Source organism: Gavialis gangeticus, unplaced genomic scaffold, assembly GCF_001723915.1.
Source record: "Gavialis gangeticus isolate Ggan-Ray unplaced genomic scaffold, GavGan_comp1, whole genome shotgun sequence".
NCBI lineage: Eukaryota > Metazoa > Chordata > Crocodylia > Gavialidae > Gavialis > Gavialis gangeticus.
The window spans coordinates 17,344,369-17,367,391 of NW_017728993.1; the positions used below are offsets into that span (position 1 = coordinate 17,344,369).

The following is a 23,023-nucleotide window of genomic DNA, read 5'->3' on the forward strand; positions in this document are numbered from 1 at the left end:
AAAGGCATACTTGCAAAACTTAATACAGGCTCAGTAAATGGCATCTAAAATATGGATGCCAGAAAAGCCAAGACATTTTACATTAAAATGTAAAGAGATCATCATTACACATCTAAGTTATATATGGTAAAAACACACTACAGTATATTTCTCGAAACTGCTCCTTTAGAAAAAATGCCATTTCTTTTTTCTGTTATACTTGTGGCCAAGTTTCCTTTGTTACATATTTTACTAGGTATCTATGTGCATAGACATTTCATGATGTCATGACCTAGGAATTAAAGCCCCAAATAATGAAGGCATCTTTACCTTTCCAATAGGTGGATGTGTTAGAAAGCATCAAAAATGAATGTTTACGATGCCTCAGCATTCTGAACACCTGGCTGACTTCAGCTGGATAAAATTGAACCTGAGCAAAATGGAAGTAATGCTGGTGAGCAGGGGAAAAAGCGTACCTCTTCCTTAATATACCCAAAGGTAAAGAGCATCTGATCAGACTCTTCATCACAGATGCATCAGTTTGTATTCTTAGAATCTATTTAGACACTTCAGTTCTACTTTACATGGAAGCTGCCACAGCAATGAAAACTGCTCGTTTCCATCTGCAGCTGGCCAAACTACATCCTATGGACCTTGGTATAGTAGTCCCATCACTGTAAAAGATGGAACCATTATACCTTAATGATGGTTCATTTGATTTGATTTGAAGCATGGCAAGTCATCTACTGAGCATTACGGATCATCACTAACATATCAACCCAGCACTTCCCTTTTTGCCCCAGCAAACCTTAAGTGAGTTGAAATTCAAGGACTACCTCTCTTTCAGACCAGGAACTCTTTACACAGTCGTGTTCCCCATAAACAAGTACACTGTCGTCCAGTACTATAAGATCTATAACCAGAGAATACAGAACTTTGTCAGGAACTGGATCAAAATCACGTAGTTCATACCTGAATACAGGTCTGTAAAACCTGAGCAAGCAGGTGCTACTTAGACAGTAGTTGACTTAACTGAAAGAGACAGAAATTAGGCTTTGGGAGGTGATGCCAAGGTTCTTAGGAGACTGGTATTATCAACCTTTGGAAGCGATCACTGAAGTGTGATGCACATAAGAAGAGCGGGAAATTTTGAGGGCTCCAGCTAGGATAAAATTGATCCTATGGTTTGAAACAAAAGAATCAAGAATACTCAGCATACCTTTAATGTAATACATGCATCTCAACACGGGGTGCTCAGTAATTTCCTGTTCACCTGCATGGTCAAAGATTGCTCCAGTTATTTCCTAACAAAAAAAATAGCTATTTTCCACAAGAGTCTTGGTGAGTTACTTTCAGTTAAAATCAGTTTAATGGATTTCTGTAAGCTGTAGTATTTCAGCAGCAAATCAAAGGTGGTCAACTGTTTTTGGATACAGTGAAAGATAGAGATAACATGACTACATAACCAACATATTTAGTTTCTTTGCTGGCTTCCAAACATAAGTAAGCAATGAAGATTACAAGTAGGCTGCCATGACCAATAGCTAGAATGAAAAAGTATCTTTTGCACAAATCAGTACGTCTGACTACAAACTTACCGAATCACTTGATATCCCAGACACTTACTGTAACCTCCCACACAATTATTACCATGTTTCCTAGTTCAGAAATCAATGTGCTATTTTACGTGTGGATTAGTAATAGATGATTAGTAGGGGGAAAAAAATTCCACTTATTTGTAAATAAAGTCAGTGCAGTCACAACTTTTCAATGCTCTTCATTCATGCCAGTTCATTAGTGCAGGAATTTTCATATTTTTTTAAAGGAGTGTACCCCTTCTGGTGGGTACCCCTGCTGGAGTGTACCCCCTTCCATTTGGGGGGGGAAGGGTGCTGAAGGCGACTGGCCGGACACAAAGCCAGTGGCACATGACAGCAGCACAGTGGTCAATGACAGCGGCACGGGGTGGGGAAGTGGTGTGCAGCAGCGGCACAACGGTGGATGGTGGTGGCAGGGAGTTTGCACACAGCAGCAACTGCTGCCATTCACCACCACATGCCGCTTCCCTGCACCACCACACATACCCCCTGGGGCCATCCCAAGTACCCCAGGGGTAAGTGTACCCCTGGTTGACAACCCCCGCACTAGTGGAGTGCTCCACCAAGCTGTAGAGATTGATGCAAGTTTGTTTTCTGGCCTTTTTCATTTGCTCATTGGGCAGTTGCCCTCTGAATGGCAGTTTGCTCAGCTTGCATGCCTGTGCAGGGATGAAAGTGGAAATAAAAATAATCATTTTCATTACAAAAGAGCAACTTCACCTATGGGAGGTGAAGGAGCCACAAGACCGAGTATAACCCTATCCACTACTACAGAGAAAAGGGCAAAGGGGGGGAACCTGGCACACTGGGAATCCTGCTGAGACTGACCAGTCTTGCCAGATCCTTCAGGTCTTCTACATTATTTACACGTACACAATGCTATTTAAAACAGCAGCTGCATCTACATATTGCTCCTCACTAGGTCCTGTTGGGAGGAGACGACACAGAAGAGGGAACAATTCCTCTTTTGTATTTTTTTTTTTATTTTGTAGTAAGATCCATGTATTATATAAAATATAAACAGGAAAAGTGAACAAGTCTATAAAATAAATCAAGTCTAGATGACAAACCACTACAGCTTTGCTTTCATGGTTTATGATGATGTCACTAGAACGCTCATGTACTGATAACCTTGAACTTTAGTTATCTAGTGTATGAACCTACATAAAAAAGCTGATATGTCTCAATTAAGCCATAGTTAAATGATAAATTTAGAGAAAAATGGCTTTCATAAGCTACAGCTGCCCTTGATACAGGTTGCAATGATGTCCAACTATACTATAATGCACATTACATCAAGAACCTTGAAGAGCCTCTGGAAAAGGGATTCACATTTAGCATTTTGAAGGAAGGTTCAGAAAATACTACACTGCACCAATGGTACCTCCATGTCCTGCGTATGCCTGAAGAAGGTTTGTTGTTTTTAATATGCTACTACAACCATGGCACTAAACCTAGATAGAGGTAGGTTACAGGCAAAGGTAAAAATCCCTTCAGAATTAGTGGCATTGCACAAACTGCCCAGCAGGACGCCAAGGCAACGTGACAATGACCCCTTCCTCTAGCAATGAACTAATTCATAACCATTCTTAATTTCTAGTGCCCTGGAGAACAACAGCTGTTAGGAGCTGCAGTCACGACACTGGAACAAAGTCTCAAAAGCCTGCCAGGCAAAAGTATGTTACTGTGCAAATGGATGCATCACACTATTACCAACTAGACCTTCCAGTTCAGGAACCGATGGACATAGCTCTTCTGGATGGTAAGAGCTTATCTTCTTATGTGTGCAAGAAACATTCTGAGGATATATACCCAAATGATCAAGAGGAGGACACACCACTATCGATTCAAAAGGGGTTGAATGAAGGTCAACCATATAAAACAGACTTCACATGAAGGCTGATGGACTTGGCTAAGGTTAAAAAGGGGAAGAGAAGGGAGGGGGGGCAAGAGGTTGAGACAAGAACTTTAAGGAAGAAAGCACACTTCTTTAGGATCAATTTAAAAAAATGTTAGCATACCAAACAGGCTTATAAATATCCTGTCTTTGGTATCAATATACGGTTGATAACAAATAGCATGGATACATTTTCAATATGGAAAATAAACACATTTGCAAATACAATAGTTAACAGCAAATTAACCCGAAGTTTAACGGCAAAAATGCCTTCAGTTCATGAAACGTGGACAAATAAGACTTTCACTATTTTTCCGTGCACTAGTTGGAGAAGAAAAAAAAACAACGCTGAAGATCCATTTTATTTCTACTTCTGAGAAAGAAGGGAAAAAGTTAAATAGAACTGTTCTCCAATTTGTTCTCTACTATATGTACACCCACACACATACATACACGCACATGCACACACTCCTCAAACTGCACTGACATTTTTTTTTTTTTTGACCAAAAGAAGAGATCCTGGGAGCAAGTGCAAAATGCAAAAATCAACTGACAGAAAATGCTGAACAAACAGCATCATTAAAATACAAAATATTTATATTACTGAACTATTAACAGATGATGTTCTCTGTTTCTTTAAAACTTTGGAACCACATAGCTGATTTCTTAAATCTAGTCCATGCCAGCTTCCAGAACTATTAATGATTTAATTAGCTTCATTCTTTGATGCTTCATCAAAGTTTTCTACGAGATCTGAAAGAGATGAAAATATTAAATACAGTTATTTTCCAGTAACACTGTCTTTATATTTTAAAGAAACTATCCAATATAAGAGCCTAAACAGTTATTAATTCTACATTGTATGTACACAGCTTTTTCCACCTGCAGATTTCAAAAGGGTTTACAGAAGGGATGCCATTTGTGTGGAGACAGAATGAGACATGCAGGAAAGCGAAGAACTAAATTTGTTGAATCTCTACTAAGTTGCTGCTCCATAGAAGATGCCCAGGATCTTTCTGACTTCAGCTGGGTTTCAGGTAACGAGTATTTAAAACAGCAAATAAAAAAATGGTCTTCTAGTGGTCTCAATGAAAGAGGTGTACTCAATACAAGTGGAAACCTTTGAATAGGCCTATGCAACTTACCCATGGTAAAGCAAGTTAATGAAGAACCATAGAGAGAACTCAGGTCTCCTATCTACACTGTTACAGAACGCTTGGATGCATACAAAAGAATGCGATATCACTAACCATATGTTGAAAATTAACCATATATTAACCAGGTACAACAATTATCTCAAACTAACAATGCAGAGGCATAGCAAGCTCCTGCAATGCCCCAGGCAGAGCGGTGACCACTGGAGCAGGGGGGAGGAAGGAAAGGGGATCCTCAGCTGCCCCAGCTCTCTCTGCACTCAGGTAGTAGTTGCTGCAGCCACAGTAGTACAGGAACAGGCTGCTACAGACATATAGCCAGTGCACTGCACACCAGCTGCAGCAGGTATACCTGAATGCAACCACCTTGCAAGTCTTTGCTATGGAGGTGCAGCTCCATGCTTCCCAACCAGAGAAGCACAGACAACTGTGCCGTGTGTATGTGGGTGGGAAAGAAAACAGAGGGGGAAGCAGAATGGTGGCTCCTCACAAGAATTTTTGCGAGGGACCCAAATCCTTGGGTGGAAACAGGGCACACCATTCTGGTCCCCCCATGCCACCACACACTACAGGACACAGGGTTGCTCAGCTTCTATGGGCTGAAAGCAGAGGGCTATACCTGCAAAGCAGAGACTCGTCAAAAGACAAATCTGGTGCTCCCCTCAAGTCAGTGCATGAAGCTGGCATCCCACTCACCTCCCTTAGTTATGGGACTGGAACAATGCTATGAATAAACGGCATCAGGTCCCCAGTAAAAAAAAAAAATCCTACTTCTTCTCTTCCGATAAAGGTCCAAACTTGGTAGTATTGGTAGTAGGGAGAAACTTGTTTTCCTCTATTACAGAAACAAGTATTCATTTAAACAATCAGAGCTGAAAAGTATGCACGATCACTTCTAAATATTCCTCTCTCCTGCTGCATCAAGAAACCACTGTGCAAATGTTATTCTGCCAATCCTCTCAACTGCTACTCAAGTATTTATGCCTAGTTACAGATAATAAGGCAGAGTAGATATGTGATTTGCTCAAGGCCACACAGCAGATGAAATTCAGGCTTTTATTTTCTATGTTTCACCTTTATTTCATTACACCAAGATGTTTCTCTAGATGAAGGGTATTGCTGTACCAAGAGTCAAATGGAAATATCTACTGAAATAGTATATAATTTAAAAATGAAGAAAAAAAGTGGGTCAGCAAGCTTACCTGGGACATCATCATCTTCTTCATCAATGTCTTCAGATTTTGGTGCTTTGCTATCCAACACTGTAAAAGAAAGCCTTGTACTGAGCATATGAACTAATATGTAGATAATCCTACAAACACAACAGTCCTACACAACCACCCTCAAAGCTATTATTTACAGGTTAAATAGGAAGTGTACATTTTCTGGCAAACATACACATATATATATATATATAAAACACATATACATATATACACACACCCCCCAAGAGAAATGCTTAGGAGGAGTTAATACAGAGGAACTATGCAACCAGGAAAGGCTCAGTGCACAATCTGATGTAAATCTATACAACATTGCTACGGTTAAATGAAGTGGGTAATTTGAAAAACTGGGATGCAAGAGCCAGTGTTTCCATTCAGGGGTGTAAGATGCTTGTCATTTCTAAGAGCTGGTGCTTTTACCATACAGCATAACTGGCAAAACTACCAAAGTGTAGACACTACATAACTGAGCTCCCCCCTCTCCAGTTTTCCTGTTATTCCCATGAAATTGGCAGTATCTTAATAATAGGGGTGTATCAATAGAGATTTTGGGGCCAATATACTGATAGGCCATTTTTAAAGGAGGCATATTGGCCAATACCAGTCCAATTTCTGATACCAGCCCAGCAGCTGGGATTGCTGCGTGCAGCTGGTAAGTCCGGTGTGGTGGAAGGGGGAGGGAAGAAAAGGGGCATGTGGGGAGGAACAACACAGATCAAGGCCCTCGTGGTGAAGAAGGGGTGGGGCCAGGGCAAGTGCTGCCCAGCCAGAGCGGAGCAAGAGGGATACAAGCAGCTCCCGCTGCTGGATGTCACTCACCCAGGAGCTGCTCATATGGCAGCTCATCCAACGCTCATCCACTCATCTGGCAGCTCCCCCCAGAGCTACCATGCTTGTCCAGGAGGATGTGTCCCTGGATCTGTGCAGATAATTTTCTTTGCATCTGTACCGATCCGCTACTAGGCCGATGTATCAGTGCACCTCTACTTAAGTCTGCTGAATGTGGGCTGGAGTCAACAATTTGTGTATCAAAACTGACCTATTATTCCATTTTTAAGTTCCAAAAGAATTGGATTTTTTTCCTAATTATTTTTTCCTCTCTTACAGATTCATAGATGTTAGGAACAGAAGGGACCTCAGTAGGTCAACAACTGCTACCAATAAATAACTGTTTTTCTGCCTTCAAATAAATTCTGGGTTCTTATAATACACACAAAGTTACTTTCCTAAAGTAGCTGGGTTCTACCAAGGGTGGCTCAACAGATACCACAGAACAAATATTAGGTACTGTATGAAGTTCCATTTCATAGCCACATTTTTCTGCTTGCTTCCCAGATTGTTCAACATGTTAAACAGTAAAAATTAAAAACAAAAGTTTGAAATTAAATCTCCCTGTTCACAGGGGTGTTTCAATAAAGATGCATGGTTTCAGCAAAGGGAGCATGAAATGACTCAAATGATAAACACTAAAACTCCAAGTTATAAAATAATGGGACAAGCCTTTACATAGCACACAACAGCACTGCGTATGATATAGAATTAACCAGCTGACTATGTTCAGCCATGGTTTTTCAGGCTCAAAACATTAACATACAATACAGGAAAAGTAACTCTTCATTTACACCTGACCTTAAGTTTATATCTAAGTTGGCAACTACCATATTTACTCAAATATAAGACTACCCTCCCAAAATTAGATTCTATATATGGAAATTTATAAATGTTACAATTTTCCAGGTATAGAATCTAATTATTAGAGGTTAACCTTGAATTTGTCCCCCTCTCACTGCTACAATAAAAATAAATTTAAGGGGGTCACGAGACCCCCTTGCACTTTGCCTCCCCCCTCAACTTCTCCCTACAGTCCCCTTCCTCCTTACTGGCAGACCCCACTCTTCCTGAGCACATGGAAGTGAGGAGCAAATTTAAATACACTGACCCTGAAATAAACACAGCTTTAGTAAATTGCACACAGTACCCATACACATCTCATCCACAATTGATGCAATTTACCTTTCTTGAAACTGCTGCAACTTTTAGCACAGGTAACTCCATACACATTTGTAAGCAGCACTTTGGCATCTACTTGTATGTAGTACAAATTATACATATTAGCCCAAAGCCAAAAGGCTCCCGATTTACCATATGGTTCATTGGGGTAGGCCCCAGCAGTCAACAGCATTTCAGCTCAGCATGTGTGTACTCCAGACACCCCCACAAAGGATCCATGTGCTAATCAGCCCCCCACTCATGACTAGAACTGGGTGTTCTTGTCTTATACTGGGTTCTTGTCTTGCTCTCATCTTATACTGGATGTGCTTGTCTTGTTCAGATGGGCTGCACTAACCTATCCTTGCAGTAGGTTCCTATCACCATGTTTGCACAATATGGGCCAGGTGTTCTAGAGTCATGCTCAGTGTTGACTACATTTAATCAACTTCCTAGTTAGTTTCCATTACTGAGCACATGCTGCTTTTGGCAGCAGTTTAATGATAAACAGTGTATTTAGTGAGGTGTCCTTTTCCCCGGGGTGCTGATCTGGGGAGGAAAAAAACCCCAAAAAACCACACGCAAAAAACCCCCATGTCTTGTAGTCAAGTAAATATGGTAATAGAAAAAGTTCAAAATTGACCAACTTCTCAGACATCAGATGCATCACCCAAGCAGTTTCTACTCTCACACCCTCCCAATATTCCACCTGTGATACTGCTACATACACAACTAATACTACACATTCAGTTATAACTAAGCTTCTGCACCATGTTACCAACATATCACAGCTCTTATAAAGCTACAAAATTTTGACACCCGATATGAACAAAAAAAGTTAATGCAACCTCAACACTGAATTAGCCAAGGGAAAGTCTAAAATGCTTTGCTGCTCTAAATTGCAGCTTGAGGGCTCCCGTTATGAATGAGCGCATGTGTGTGTGTAGGGTGGGTAGGGGTATTTTATACAAACACAGAATACTTCAAATTGAACTTCTTCTTAAAAAGCCCTGGCTCATATCTCCAGGCAAAATTGAAATTACAACTACATTTTATGTATTTTTAAGTATTGAAAACAAAATTTCATAAAAGAGCCTTGTAAACTTGTCTCTAATAATCTCTACGGCTTCTTAAAAAAACCTATTTCTAAAACATATCAATTGTTTAGTTCATCTTTTATGAAAAAATCTCTTTGCTAACTCACAGGAAGAACTCATTCAAAAACAAAAGTACTTGTGCTTTGCAAGGAAAAACTTCTAGGTTCAAGATCAGATTTCTACATTTGGTGATCTTCATCTGCTTTGAGGAAGGGGTTTTTCCTAATAAATGATGCTCAACAGGCCTGTTGGAAGATCCTTTTAAGGGTGCCATGGGGTGCTGCACAATATTAGCACATGGTTATATACACCTACACGATTTATATGACAAACCCAGAGATTTCAAATAGGAATCTGTAGTGTCAGAAACAGAAAGACCACAACAGGTCAGAATGAGTTATTTGCAAAAAGAATCACTATCATTTTTCCATAATTTGAAAAACGATTTAAATGTTTTTTTCTTTAAATTGGGGGGAGCACTGAATTCAGAGAGGTTATGAGGGGAGGGCTGCAGTCTAAAATGATTAAGAATCACTGCTCTAGATGATACATGGAGGTCCCTTCCAGCCCAACTTTTAATAGTTATTCCCTAAATTTCATTTGCTCTTTATAGTTACAACTAACTTTTTATTTTGGTCTACAGAACTTCTATTGCAACATTTAAAGAAAATTTCATTAAGTGAAATGTCAGTTTATTATATAAAAAAAGCTGGTCTCATTCTAGGTATTTAGATTTAATTCCATATTCCTGAAATAGAACACAACCCACATCAAGCTACTACACTCTACACTCAATATTGCAAAGTACTGTTTAAATCAATGATTCTCAACCTTTTTAGATTTAGGGCACCACTCTGTATCTCTTCTGCATTTAGCATTGTTCCAGTTGAGAACCACTGTTGCACTGCCTCAGATTATCTCAATGGTTCTCAACTGGGATACACCACTGCTGCCATAATGTCCTATGTACCTCCTGTAGAGAAGGGTGGCACACAGTCTGCAGCAGTGCTCTTGCCTATAGTGGAGTTATCTGAGAAACCTAAAGTAAGCAGGAGCACCCACTCATGCTGCAGCCCTTCCCAGTCTGACTTTATGTACTTTTCACAGACAGTTAAACCTGACCCTGAAGGACCTGGTCACCAATCTGGCTCCACAGGAGGCACACAGGTTAGTTCTACCTGGCTGCAACACCCACAACACAGTATCTCTGAAAGGGTCCTGGCAGCACCCTAGTTGAGATCCACTAGTTTATATTTTTGGTAGTATTATGTTTAATATGCCCAACTTTATCTAAAGATAAAATCAGTTTTAATCACATTTTGTGGCCACTAGACAACAGAAGCTTGAAACAGAATTATACCACTGTCCCAAAGTTACAATACTAAGTGAACAGCAAGGTAGAGTCCAAGAGTGCTATATTTTGCAATTTGGGAATTGAACAAAAAGCAAATGATTTTGGAATTTTAAGAAGTCTAACACAAAAATCTGTAAGCACAACAAGACCTGCAATGTTGACTGAACAAATTTAAGTGGCCCACAAGTAGGTTAGTAAAGTGTTAAGTCTACTGAACTGATACTTACTTGGACTCTATACTATTTACAAAATTAAGTATAATTATCAGAAAACTACATTGTGCAAGGACACAGTATAATATAAGAAGAACAGTTTATCCTGTAAATAGTTTGAGTAATCTATTAGGTTTAAGTTACTTAAAGTATTAAGCCAAGTGTAAAAAAACCCCAAAAATTCAAGAAGCTCTAAATGACTGTCAGTCTTTAAGTCTTCTGAAAATGAGACTTGGGTTCCCAAGTCACATAGGCATTTATGAAAAGTTTACCTCAACACTTTTCCAAGAGGATTAAGTTTAATTTAAAAAAAAAAAAAAAAAAACTCTTTTAATAAAACTTTGCAAACAAGAACCCCTACCTGGTCTTGGGAACTGTTCCGCTAACTTCCTGAGACTTGTTAAGCTGTCAGCACCAAGCTGGCTTAAGATGCCTGGAAGCATTTCTGTGATCGGTTTAGCTTCTGCATGACCAGTAATTGCAAAAGTGTTTGCAGAAAGGGAAGCCTGGACCTTGGGGTTGTTGAAATGAATAACTGTTCCATCATCTTTTATCATATTCACCTGTTTAAATATAGAATATTTAGTACATTTCATACATTTTCCTCAAAACGCTTTAATTTCTCTTGTCAATACAACAAAAGCCATAAGTCAGCATTGCTTTTTTGTTTTTATGATAGTAGTATTTGATCAAATATGCAAATAAGCAATGGTTTGCTAAGTATTTTTACGTTTTCGCATAGACGCAACTGTGTTTTTAATTGAGAATTAACCTGCTAAAGAGAACAACTATATATAAATCATCATGCTCCAGGGCTTAAGCTAACTACCGCTAGTCAAAAAAAAAAAAAAAAAAAATCTCTTTAGTCTACATGATACAGGTTTGCAAGCCTTGGCTGCAGTACTGCAATTTGATGGACGCAGGTGAACCAGTATATTTCCAAAGTCTACTGAAGCCATGAGGGTGCAGGGACCTGCACAAGCACAGCACACTGCAGGGCAGAGCCTGGGGGCAAAGCATTCTCAGTTCTCAAAGCCTTTTATCAAACATGCTACTGAAGTTAACTTGGTTTTACTCATGTGCAACAATTAGCTAGACCACATGGCAGGAGCCAGTGATGTCCAGATACAAACTGTTCTGGGTAACTGAAGGACGCTTATCTGTCAAGTTTTGTCTGTACCTTAAGACTGAGTCTCTAGAGAAGGAGGAGGAACTAGGACTGTGTTTTCCTTTGTGTCCTGTACTACAGAGAGCATGCTGATCATGCTTAAATAGAAGGATTAGAGTAAATTCAGATTCCTCCACACACTTACACATTCAACTTAACCATTACATTTCTTTAGCTAAATGTAACACAGTAACATTTAGTTTACGCAGAGCAGAAACCCCTCTGCCACCTAACATTATCTCAGAGCTCTCCAAGTTTACACAACAGATCAGGTCAATTTTGTAAGGAAAGTCAAAACAAGTGTCCCAGAGCCGTTTCTAAAGTGAAAGATTTGTATTTAAAAAGAAAGATCATTCAATAGAACTGCAACAATTCCATCACTGTCTTGCTGGGATTTTAACTTGAGTAAGGACACTGCCTACTTAGTGTCTCTGCAAGTGCTAAAAAAGTTATCAGCCTTGTGCAAATGTTACAGTTCTTTGAGTTTCCACATAAGTGGACAGCAGCCAACCTTGCAGTACAGAAAGATTTGTACTGGGTTAACCTCATAGATTACAATGTCTTCCTTTATATTTTGAAGCGTATCACACACCCTGTTAGTTCTAACAAGTCATTTTAATGGAACATCCACAAAAAGCTTCACTAATCAAGTTCAGACAAATCATTATTAAAAAATCCCAAGAGATTTTCTTTTGCAGCCGTTTCTCCAGTATGTGCAAGTCAGGCAACCTGTTGGCTTCTACCACCAACAATTATTTAAAGAAACAAGGATGGAAAGACTCCTTCAGGAGAAACTCTCCTATGTCAGCAGAATTCACCAATACCAAACTCAGAAATCAGAACATGGCCCGACATTTCTTAGCATCTCACTATGAGGGTGCAGGGACCTTGCCAAAGTTTTAAAGTTTTTCTAGCGAACAGTTTAAACTAGTCAAATAATCTGTTAAATCACTGTACCTCTTCGATGCCAGCAATATTATTTACGGCCAATTTTTTGAGTGAACTCTGAAGTTTTTTGTCATCAGCTGTTGCTGTTCTGTGCACCACCTTCTTCTTTCTGCGGGCCGTACCCTAAAAAAAATTAGACAATGCAAGAAACATTAGACAGCTACTCTGAAGGTCTGACAGTTGTAGTCACATGCACCTATCATTTCAACTAACTCAATTCCACAAAAGAAACTGCTGAGTATTACACCCATGTTATCAGGACATCCCAGAAATCTTGGACTGACAACCCTGCCGAGTTTTGTGAGATTTAAAGCAAACAACAAGAAATTGAGCAAGTCTTACCCAACACACATTACACTAGAATTTTAGAATCACATCACCCAGCTATGCTCCATCTGCCTACAGTACTTAGAAGCTCCAATGTCAGGAAGCTCATCCAGTTTATACATTTCCCCACCCCATATAGAAGGCTGCTTCTTTACCTTCAAGAATTTTTTAAAAAGCATAATAAATTAACTGGAGCTACTGATCCATTTGATTTTTTTTCCTTTTGCTACATTTGCTGTATTTACTACTTGGTGTTTTATACTAAGAGGAAATGAAAGAAAGTGAAAAAGAAGTTTGCATATATTTTTTACTACAAGGAAATGAAAGAAAGTGGAAAAAAAGTTTATTTTTTCCATTGAAAAAGCACACATTCAAACTGCAACTCAAGAAGAAACCTTCAAGTCAGTTAAGTTGTAAGGCACCATTAGAAGGAGCAAAACATCCTTCCTATTTTGTAATGCTTATATGCTGCAAATTCCCACACAGTGAAGTGCCTCTGTGTTCAGGATTTAAAGTGCTACACTTAGGGCTTTTCTATTTTACAGAGCCTCAGCCATTGTAGCTGTGCCAGCATAGCTACACCATCATCTGAATGAAGTAGGCCAAACCAACAAAAGCCCTTTTCTGTTGGTATAGCCATGTTCACCCCAGGGGTTTACCAGAACAGTCAAATAACTTAGTGGGTGTGATGTAGCTATGCTGGTAAAATTTTGTAGGGGAGACCAGACCCAGGAAAAGAGTAAGTCTTCAGACCCATGCATCTATGCATTGGAACAATCCAGCCAGTTGGGTCCATTCTGAAAAAGTTACTTTCCAGCAGCCAAAGTGCTACAATTAGAATTGTAACAACATTTTAGGTCCCCAAAATATACAGCAAGGACTTACCTATGCACAGAAGTTAGTTCAGGTTCAGGCACTGCCTGAATTAAATTGCAATAAACGAGCGCCTGTGCATGGGGTTATTCAAGAAGAGATTCATAGACCATAAGGCCAAGAAAGATCATCTAGTCAGACTGCGATCATCCAGTCTGGTGGTTCCCAAATGGGGATCTATAATACCACAATAAGAGATCTGTATCAGGGCCTCCTTTTTATTAGGGTACATAGTGGGTCTTAAGAAACAGAGGGTCAGCAGCAGCACATTAGTTCAAAAACTGTGAGAATCACTGACCCAGTCTGACCTCTTCTGTAACACAAGCTGCAGCACCTGCCTGAATTAATTCACATTTGATTTAGGACACCGGGGTTAGAAATAACTGTCACGAATATCTGTGTGTAGGCAAGACCCCAGAATGAGATACGTTAAGTGGCTTTCTATGAACCTAACATGGTTTTCATCTTACCTTTCCTCCTATTCGGACCTGAGCTTGAAGCTTGGCTAACTTTTCTTGATTCATGGTGGTGTATCTGAGGGATAAGGAGACCAGCTCTATTACCACAATGTTAAGATTAAAAAGTTGACACACAAATAATCCCCTGCTCATGAAGTGATAACCTATTTCAAAGGCATCCAGAACCAATATAGCAAAGCATCCTGAATGAATGCAGCCAAGTTGTTTGTTTTTTTTAAAATAAATTATGTTTCACAAGCAACAAAAACATCTGATAAGAACTTGAGGCAACATTTTGAGCCACACCATTGAACTGGTGCAGCCCATAGAAAAAGGAGTCACCTGCAACGAGCCTACAACTCTGCTGCAAACTGACAGAAACCAGGAAATTCAACATTTCATCCCAAATCAAGTCTTCGCTCACCCTCATACCAATCTGCTGCTTCTCCCCTCACCCACCCAAGCTAGCAACTGACAGCACAGACCCGCTGACTGGCTTCTCAGTCCGCTTTATAAAACAGCACGTTTCCAAACAGATCACCCTAAAGCAACTGTGCTCAATTACAGAAAAAGGGAGATGAGGCAATTGCAGAAGATGCCTGGTCGCCCACCAGCCCTGGAGCAAGGAGAGCCCAATGTCGGACTTAACCCTGACCAAAAACCCCCCTCCGACACGGTGGGAAAAGCCTCCCGCACTTTCCCAAGCGGTCATTTTGGGAGTCCTTTCGCTGGTCTGTGCCAGCAACGTGTCGGGGTTTCAACGCCTGGCAACTTTCACACGGGACAAAAGAGAGGAGTGGGCTCCCTGCAATGGAGGGGTTGGGGGACTGGGGAGGGCTCCCTCCAGTGTAGCTGTGCCCCACGGCGGGTGGGGGGCAGCAGGGTCACCCCCCCACACAGGGGCAGGGGGAAGCGTATGGGGTGGGGGAGCAGGATGAGGCCCCTTCTCTCACCCCAGGCCCAGGAGGAAGGGGACGCACCAAACCCCAGCCCTAAGGGGCTCTCGGCTGCCTCCCGAGAGCAGGACCCGGACACACACATCCCCCTCCCCCAAAGCCCGCGGAGCAGGGCCCAGCCTGGTGAGGGACGAAGAGGCCATGGAAGGGGGCGCGGCCGGGCCGCAGCAGGCGGGGGAGGAAAGGGACAGAGCAAGGTCGTACTCGCACTGTCGCCCGGCCCGACACGGCCCTGCGGAGGGGAAGGGGGGAGGAGGAGGCAGCGGCGGCGGCGCGGTCTCACCGTCCGGTCCGCTCCGCTCCGCTCCAGCACGCGGCGAGAACAAGATGGCGACCACGGGGAGGCGAGCGGTCCAGAGAAAGGAGGCCTAGCACCACGTGACGCAAGGCCCCGCCCCCATTGGACGCGGCCGCCATGTATTTACATAACGCGGAACGCCAAAATGAGCCCGCCGCCCTGCCCACAGTGGGCTGGTGGGCGCGGGGGACTACAAGCCCCAGCATGCCCCGCGCCAGGCAAGTTCCCTGTGCCCTGCTGCGGGTGCAGTCAGCTTAGACGACCGGGAGGCTTGCAGCGCGCAGGATAAAGTGAAGAAGAAAAGTGATTTGCATACTTTCAATAAAAAAGATGCATGCTCTATTTATGTATTATAGACCTGTATGATAGGTGCATCTTTATGTGCAATGCAAGACCTTTTTTTTGCAAAAAATCTTGTTGGTCTCATAAAAGAGATCATCTCTACCACGAGTCCTGATTACTTGCTTGCAGTTTTTTTTCCCCGTGTTCAATAGGTTTTTTTTTTTTCCTGCAAATACAAGCATTTTGAGCTTCCATCGGATGCTCCAACCGGGGACAATCCGAAATGTGTCTGGGAGCCAGGCGAGTCCTGCAGCACAAACCCTTTCGGGGGTGAGGGCTTCCAGCACGAAGGGAGGTGAAATCCTGCTGCTCGTCTCCCCCCTGGAGATCATCTGTAAAAACCAGGCCCGTGCGGAGCTTTGCTAAAAATAAAAATAAACAATCCTCTTTCTGCCAAGTCCTTCTTTCAGCTTTTAGGACATCTAACCTGCGGCAGGAGCACCACCCACATCCGCCAAACATCACTTCCTGGGTTTAAAAAAAAAAATACATAACCTAAAGTGATCGGATCGGATCGGATCGGATCTGGTCTTGCTTGGAGATCTGTCGCCGGGAAGTCGTTGTGCCGCTGGGGATCCGAGCTGTCACCATGAAGGTTCAGGCAGCGACTCTCTCCACTTGCTTCCTCTGTTCAGTTTTCCTGGTGCTTGTCTCAACCGCTGCCGGAGAAGGGCTTGGAAAGGGTTAGACATCTCTTCTTTGCCTTTTGGTTTGGTTTTTTTTGCTTTGCATTTTCACTTTAACGCTTGTAATAACGAACCCGGCATCTGGAGGGGCCCTGCAGTCGCAGGATTTAATATTTGCAAGACTATAGGCATCTTTGACTGTGTTTTCTTGGAATTAACCGGTTCATTATCCACAGGGAGGGGAAGAGACCAGGGTAGAAATGAGGCTGAGACACACGAGATGATGGTGATGAACAATTGCACTGCGGTACTGCAAGAGCGCCAAATGCCTTCACGTCGTGGCAATGAAGGAGAAGGAGCTGTACAGTTATTTTTGGGGGGAGGGGGCTTCCAGTTTGCAGGTCAAAACTCTTGATTTCTTTGGGAGAGCAGGCCTCCGCGGTCTCGCTCTGGGAAGGAAACAGACTTTTGTTTTAATTGAGTGTTAGAGGTAGGCTTTTAAAACCTCTCACTCTGATGATCCAAAATTTTGTAATGGGTCCTTTAGTTAAATCTCATGTAAAGATACTGTACATTTCTTCTCAAGTTATCCTGTTCTCACATCCTACAGCTGTGCAAGGAAACCATAGTGAGGCCATGGCTACTAAATAATTTAACAAGTAGATGATTTCTGTCCTGTCACTTTTAACCTTTCCCTGTTTGAGTTTCAGTATTTCTACCGCCACTGAGTCAACCTGATGCTGTTTTGATTTTTTTCTAGGTTCTCAATTCATTGTCTTACTCTTACCAGTTATCTCCTGAATAAACTCTGATGTTTGTCCGTTCTGTACCCAATTTTAGATTTATCTTTCCCCAGTTCTCTTGAGTCCTCCTTTAGTTTTCCCATATTTCTTCTGTAGTTTGAATGTGGAGTAGGTGTAACCAGTATGTTAGTGTTTAAAACTGTTTTAGAGACAAGAAAGCAGTGGGGCTGGACCCAATGATCTTGCAAGTTCCCTTCCAGCCCTAATATCTATGAAAGTTATGACTTCAGCATCAATACTTTTCCTTTCTTATCATTTAATTTATACCAGGGGTTCCCATTTCTTTCAAATAAGACTATTTTACAACCTGTTTAGTTTTTTTTTTCATAGAAATAGAATTTAATTTGCAATGGAAAATATTATCTCTTCTTTTTTTTATATTAAAGCCAATAAATTTAATCAAGGCATCGGCAGTGGGGGAAGGTGAAGATTGTCCCGATCTTAATGGTGATGAACATTAGTTTAGTCTTGCTTGTTAGAAAGCAGTGTGGTCTAATATGTATTAATAAATCTTTGATGATGAGATTGCTTGTGAAGATATATTACAGGTTGTCGAATTTCAAGATAAACACAAAAAGACTTTGTGAACTGTAACAATCATGAATCTAAAACAGGAATTTTTCATCAACCCAGATCAGTAGATGGTCTTCTAGTTTTTAGCAGCCAGTCCTCTGAAAGAGCTGTAGATGGGAACTAGTTATGTATCCTGAAGTGAAAGAGGAGGCAGAATGCCATCATCATTTGTTATCTCCATGAAAGAGCAGCTGATGATGTGGACTGTTCTGCTGATAAACTGGTTACCCTTATTTCTCTTCCGCTCGGGTTGTACAAGCGTTGGCTTGCTTTTGAAACAATCTATTGCTGGTAGCTATATGTGATCTATGTACAGGGTATACCACGTACTTAGGCTCTAATATCCTGAATGAAAAGTGGATGTGGGACAGGCCAAGTTAAACTGAAATATGATGAGCAAGGAACCTGTTTCATGTATGAGGAGGGTAATGTCCTGCCCTAAAGAGGGAATCAAGGGTCATAAGAACACAGTAGAGCGTGAAATCTTTTTCTATGCCAGCAATTAAAACCTGCCAAATTCAGAATCCATTTTTAAAAAGTGCCACAGGCTTTCGCTGACCTTGATCCCAGTTCTTTCCACTTTTCTTATAAAGACTACCTTTGCTTTCCCCTTTGGTTAATGCCTATGGTTCTTTTTTGTTAAGCAGTCACCACAGGCCCAGTCTTGTCTCCACTTGCATCAAAGGGATTCTTACCACCTACTCAAATCTGATTCAGCAAAATGCTGGAGCACGTTAACATCAAAGGGACTTTGTTACCTGTATTGGATCCTGATTCTGAAATGTTTAATAAGAAACCCGAGTCTCATTAAATGAGAGTTAAGTGTGTACTTGAAACATATTTAAATGCACACTTAAGTGCTTTTGCTGAATACAATGAATACATATGAGGATGCTATATTTGACTATATACACAGAAATAATTCTTATACATAGTAAACCTACCTTCAGTGCTTTTAACTGTTAAAGCCTGGCAGATGGTCTGTTCAAGTGGTGTCTCCACTTGTAATGCATGTGTCTAAATCAAGTTAAAATGAGAATTAGGTGGGGGAGGAGGGAAAAAAAAGCCTTAATCCTTTTCTGAATTTCTTCGGTGGGGCTGCATTTCCTATCAGCTGGTGAAAACCCCGAAACTATGTAATAGTTGGTTTGTTCCTTTGTTTTTCTTTCTTGTTACTCCATGACGATTATCAATATAGTGCTTAGTATAATAATTTTACAGTGATTTATGCTCTTGTTAATTATTGTGCTATTGATCTTCAATTGATAAATCTTTTATATATCTTTTATTCAGAATAATTCCTAAGAGGTCTTATCATTAACTATAGACCAGGGGTGATCACAATATGGTTCATGAATCAGATCCAGTCTGTGGAGCTGTGTTATCCGGCCTGCAGGGCTTCCCACGGGTCTGGAAATTTGGCATCATGGCAAGTGGTAGCAATATTAACTGCTGCAGCTCTCAGAGCAATGGTAATTAACACTGCTGTCACTTGTCCTATTGCCACAATTCTGAACCCATGAGGTCCCCCATAGGCTGAATACAGAGTGGAATCATCTGGCCTATGGGTTGGGAAATCCAGCAGTAGGAGCAGCAGCAGCTGCTGTGGTTATGGAAGCCACAACTTTTAATGCTGCTGCCACCAAAATCCAGTCCCGTGAACGGATGACAGCTCCATGCTCCAGATCCAGTCCACAGACCAACTCCACACCACTCAAGTGGTCTGCAACTGCTATAGGAGAACAATACGCATAGATCCCTTTTTAATCCATTACTGAAGTATAGTCAGCTGGTGAGTGACACAGTCTCTCTAACAGCTCACATACTTCAGTGAAGGGAGTGAAGAAGAATACTATATCCAGTTGTAACTGCAGGAGGAATTCAGATAAGTAGGCTGCAGTTTGGGGTGCTCTACTTAATATTGATAGATCTATTCTTAAGTGCAATGGGATCTTTAGTGGCCATGAGAGTCTCATGTTTTCAATCTCTGCTATCAGTCCTATAGAAAGACAGATGGCTGCTTATTACTAAGTCTTTTAACCATAAAAGCTTGTTTATTAAGGCTGAAGAAAATGAACCAAAACCAAAAAACTGTCAGAAAGGTCTGTCCTCACCTGTTTTTTCACATAGAGAAGACCCATGCATCTCTCTGTGAGCAGTTAAATGTAGTTCTGTCTGAAACTGGATGAAGTCAGCTGGGTAATGGCAATGTCAGGGACAGAAATCATGGCCCGGTTTAACTCAATTACAAAGCTCCTATTGACTTTATTGGTGTCAGGATTTCACCCCAGGCCAGTAGTCCTCAAGCCTTTTGGGGGTCTTATACCACCATTTTGAGCATGTTACATTGCTGTGAACCCCTATGATTGCATGGTACAGATAATAAAAAGTAATGCTTCAAGTCATTACAACTTCTCCAGCAACCTAAGAGATATTATAGAGTTGGTCTTAATTTTTTTTTCTTCCTTTTCCTTTGTTCAGTTATATTACTTTATTTGGGTTAATTTTAGTTTGTTAAGTATGGTTATATTTTAATTAGTGTAAAGATGCCTAGAAACCCAGATAAGTACTTCTTATGTAATGTATACTTATAAATAGAAAAATACAGTACTAATAGTTCACATAATTGCCAGGTCCATTGTTTAGATGGTAAATCATGATGGCATTCTGCGTCCTCTTGCTTGCTTTCAGCACTGGATAACACAACCAGGATGACATGCCTGATGAAGATAGATCAGTGATGGGCCCAACTAAATGTTTTCAGGGTTGAACTTTTATTCTTTAATAACAGACTAATGGACATAAATACCAGACTCTCTTCCCCCCATCCCTCTGCAGTCATCTTTAGACATTGCATATGGTGAATCAGGATCACAAACTTTACACAGATAGAATATTTAGAGATTAACTTGTAAGACTTAAGCAACTGCCATTTTAAATCCTGCAACTCTCATAATCTTTCTGGCTTCCAGGGTTTGGAGATCACATCCACTGGAGAACCCTAGAAGATGGAAAGAAAGAAGCAGCTGCCAGGTATGTTATGCAGTTGAGGTTCATAGGAATATCTGTATGTAAAAAGAAAAAAAGATTTTACATTAATTTTTACATGTAGTCACAGAGGCTGCTTTTGTAGAAAAGTATAAGGTGGTTCCAAAGAACCTATATATCCTGATGACAGGTCAGAGAGAAAACATAAGCTTTGTTTTTTTAATGACCCAGGCCCAGAGCTTACAATGAGATCTTTCAGATAGTTTCTTGAACACATGTGGAACCTCATTCATTGTGATGGGGCTTTGCTTAGGTTTACCCATGTAGATCCAATTGCTAGTGTGGCTTTTACTGCATTTTTTAGAGGAAAATTATAGTTTTGACTTTTTTTTTTGGTAATATAGAAAGAGATATGGGCCCCAGTTCTGCAAACAGTAACTCACACACTTTTACTTGTACACTTAAGTAATTTCTGTGGACTCAACAGACCTATTTGCATGCATAAAATTAGATACATGTATGCAGGATTGATGCCATTAAGTTAAATGAGGGTATTATTTTATTACCATCTGTGAAACCAATCTGGAAATGCAAAAAATGTTTTCTAATTTTTCAGATATAAAAAGCAGCCCCTTGAGTTGTTAAATTAGGCAAGATTTCAGGCACCCTTTAAAAGCCTTCCAGAATAATCCTGCCTATATTATTAGTTCAAGCGTTACATTTGTTTTCAAAGGGCGTAGCTCGAATTTGAATTCTGCAATCAAACTGACCTCTCCCACAACTCCTAGTCACGATAACAATAATGTTTATGTAGATGCTAAATTAACACAGTTGTGGGGTTAGAGAAATCTAAGAGATGTATGTTGTGGCTTTTGTGCAATATACTTGACCAAAACCAAGGTTACTGCAATATAGAGAGTATGAATCTATGTTTCCATGATGACTGAGATCACATTCTCTACTGCTGAACTTCTACCTACCTATAGCCGTCATACCTGTAACAGACTTGTAGCATCAATTTAATCATTATAAACTTTGTGTATAGAGCATACATATAAAGCGTGGCCCACTTGGCAGGTGACAGTCCACAACACAAGGCAGAATAGAGATGCACCTTAAGTTATAAACTGCGAGGTGCATGATAGTGTGGTCAGCCTGCTGGAGACCAACCACAGGCGCCGACTTTGGTTTTGCCCGTGGGTGCTTGCAGACATTAAAAAAACAAACCAAAAAAAAGCAAAGAAAAACCCCGGCGCTTCACTTTAAACTTGGTGCAGTCCCGTGCCAAGCCCTGCGCATGCCCAGCAGAGGCGGCATGTTACTTCAACTCAGCTTGTTAGCATCTATAAAGATTGGGTGCTTTAATTGGGCTTTTTTGGGCCCTTTAATAGCAGATTGAATCATTTTTAGCTAAAAGAGCCAAAAAGCCTCGCTGAAGTGTGGGAGCTTTACAGAAGCTGCAGAGCTGCTTCTTCCAGTAAAGCACTGTTTTGGGGGGGTCTGTTTTTTTGGGGGAAGGTTAACATCTTTAAGCAGCCTGTAGCTGTGGCTTGCAGGTGCTGAGCACCTGCTCATTTTCCAGTAGGTGCTTGAGTGCCCACAGAACCAGCACCTATCCGACTTCCCTAATGGCTTTGTTTTTCCTGGCTCCCAGGAGCAGGGCTGGGATTCCCCAGACCCTCACAAGAGCCCTTCCAGGATGCTGGGCTGAGTCGGCTCCCCCAAGGGGGTTGTGCTTCCCCAACCAAACCCCTCGCAGCGCAGGCACACGTGGCTCCTTGCTGGGGGTACCCAGGAGTCCCACATGGGCTGGAAAGCAGGCAGTAGCGGTGGCGCATGCGCGCTAGCCTGCAGTAGGACATGCGGCGCACGTGGGGGCACTATGCCGGCTTGCCATTGGCTGGGGCCGCGCTGTGGCGTCACCGCCGGAGCCCGGCTTCGTTTTGTCCCGGGGCCGCGGAAGAAGCCGCGGCGTGATCTGCCCCGGAAGTAGTCGCGGGCGCTTCCGGGTCGGTAATGGTGGCGCCCAAGGCGTACTAGCAGCATGCCGCTGGTGGTGTTGTGCGGCCTGCCGGGTAGCGGCAAGAGCCGACGGGCTGAGGAGCTGCGGGCGGCGCTGGGCGCCGAGGGGTGGCCGGTGCACGTGGTGGCCGAGTGGGA

The 23,023-nt window shown here is 41.6% G+C and overlaps 3 protein-coding genes across 3 annotated transcripts in view; 2 read left to right on the forward strand and 1 right to left on the reverse strand.

Moving 5' to 3' along the window:
- Positions 1–2,540: 2,540 nt before the first annotated feature.
- On the reverse strand, positions 2,541–15,597 carry BTF3L4 (basic transcription factor 3 like 4). Its single transcript, XM_019501308.1, has 6 exons — positions 15,500–15,597; positions 14,290–14,356; positions 12,629–12,742; positions 10,865–11,066; positions 5,831–5,890; positions 2,541–4,227 (listed from the first exon to the last, which is right to left on the reverse strand). Exons 2-6 carry the CDS (start codon positions 14,341–14,343, stop codon positions 4,181–4,183), a joined length of 477 nt encoding a protein of 158 aa, XP_019356853.1. The 5' UTR covers positions 14,344–14,356; positions 15,500–15,597; the 3' UTR covers positions 2,541–4,180.
- A 739-nt stretch (positions 15,598–16,336) lies between these two features.
- Positions 16,337–23,023, forward strand: part of TXNDC12 (thioredoxin domain containing 12) — a 30,221-nt gene continuing 23,534 nt past the window's right edge. Inside the window, exons 1-2 of the mRNA XM_019501310.1 lie at positions 16,337–16,556; positions 20,848–20,908. Coding sequence (XP_019356855.1) covers positions 16,463–16,556; positions 20,848–20,908 — 155 coding nt within the window. The 5' untranslated portion in view covers positions 16,337–16,462. The remainder of the gene's footprint in view (positions 16,557–20,847; positions 20,909–23,023) is intronic.
- Positions 22,481–23,023, forward strand: part of KTI12 (KTI12 chromatin associated homolog) — a 2,095-nt gene continuing 1,552 nt past the window's right edge. Inside the window, exon 1 of the mRNA XM_019501309.1 lies at positions 22,481–23,023. This exon is cut by the window's right edge and continues 1,552 nt beyond it. Within this exon, the coding sequence (XP_019356854.1) occupies positions 22,908–23,023 (116 nt within the window). The 5' untranslated portion in view covers positions 22,481–22,907.

Excerpts from the sequence above, each read along its gene's own strand:
- BTF3L4 (XM_019501308.1), bottom strand. The coding sequence starts at position 14,343 with ATGAATCAAGAAAAGTTAGCCAAGCTTCAAGCTCAGGTCCGAATAGGA. Across the intron at positions 12,743-14,289 it reads AGGTCCGAATAGGAGGAAAG|GGTACGGCCCGCAGAAAGAA; the intron begins GTAAGATGAAAA and ends AATTTTTTTTAG. Across the intron at positions 4,228-5,830 it reads AGAAGATGATGATGTCCCAG|ATCTCGTAGAAAACTTTGAT; the intron begins GTAAGCTTGCTG and ends CATCTCTTTCAG.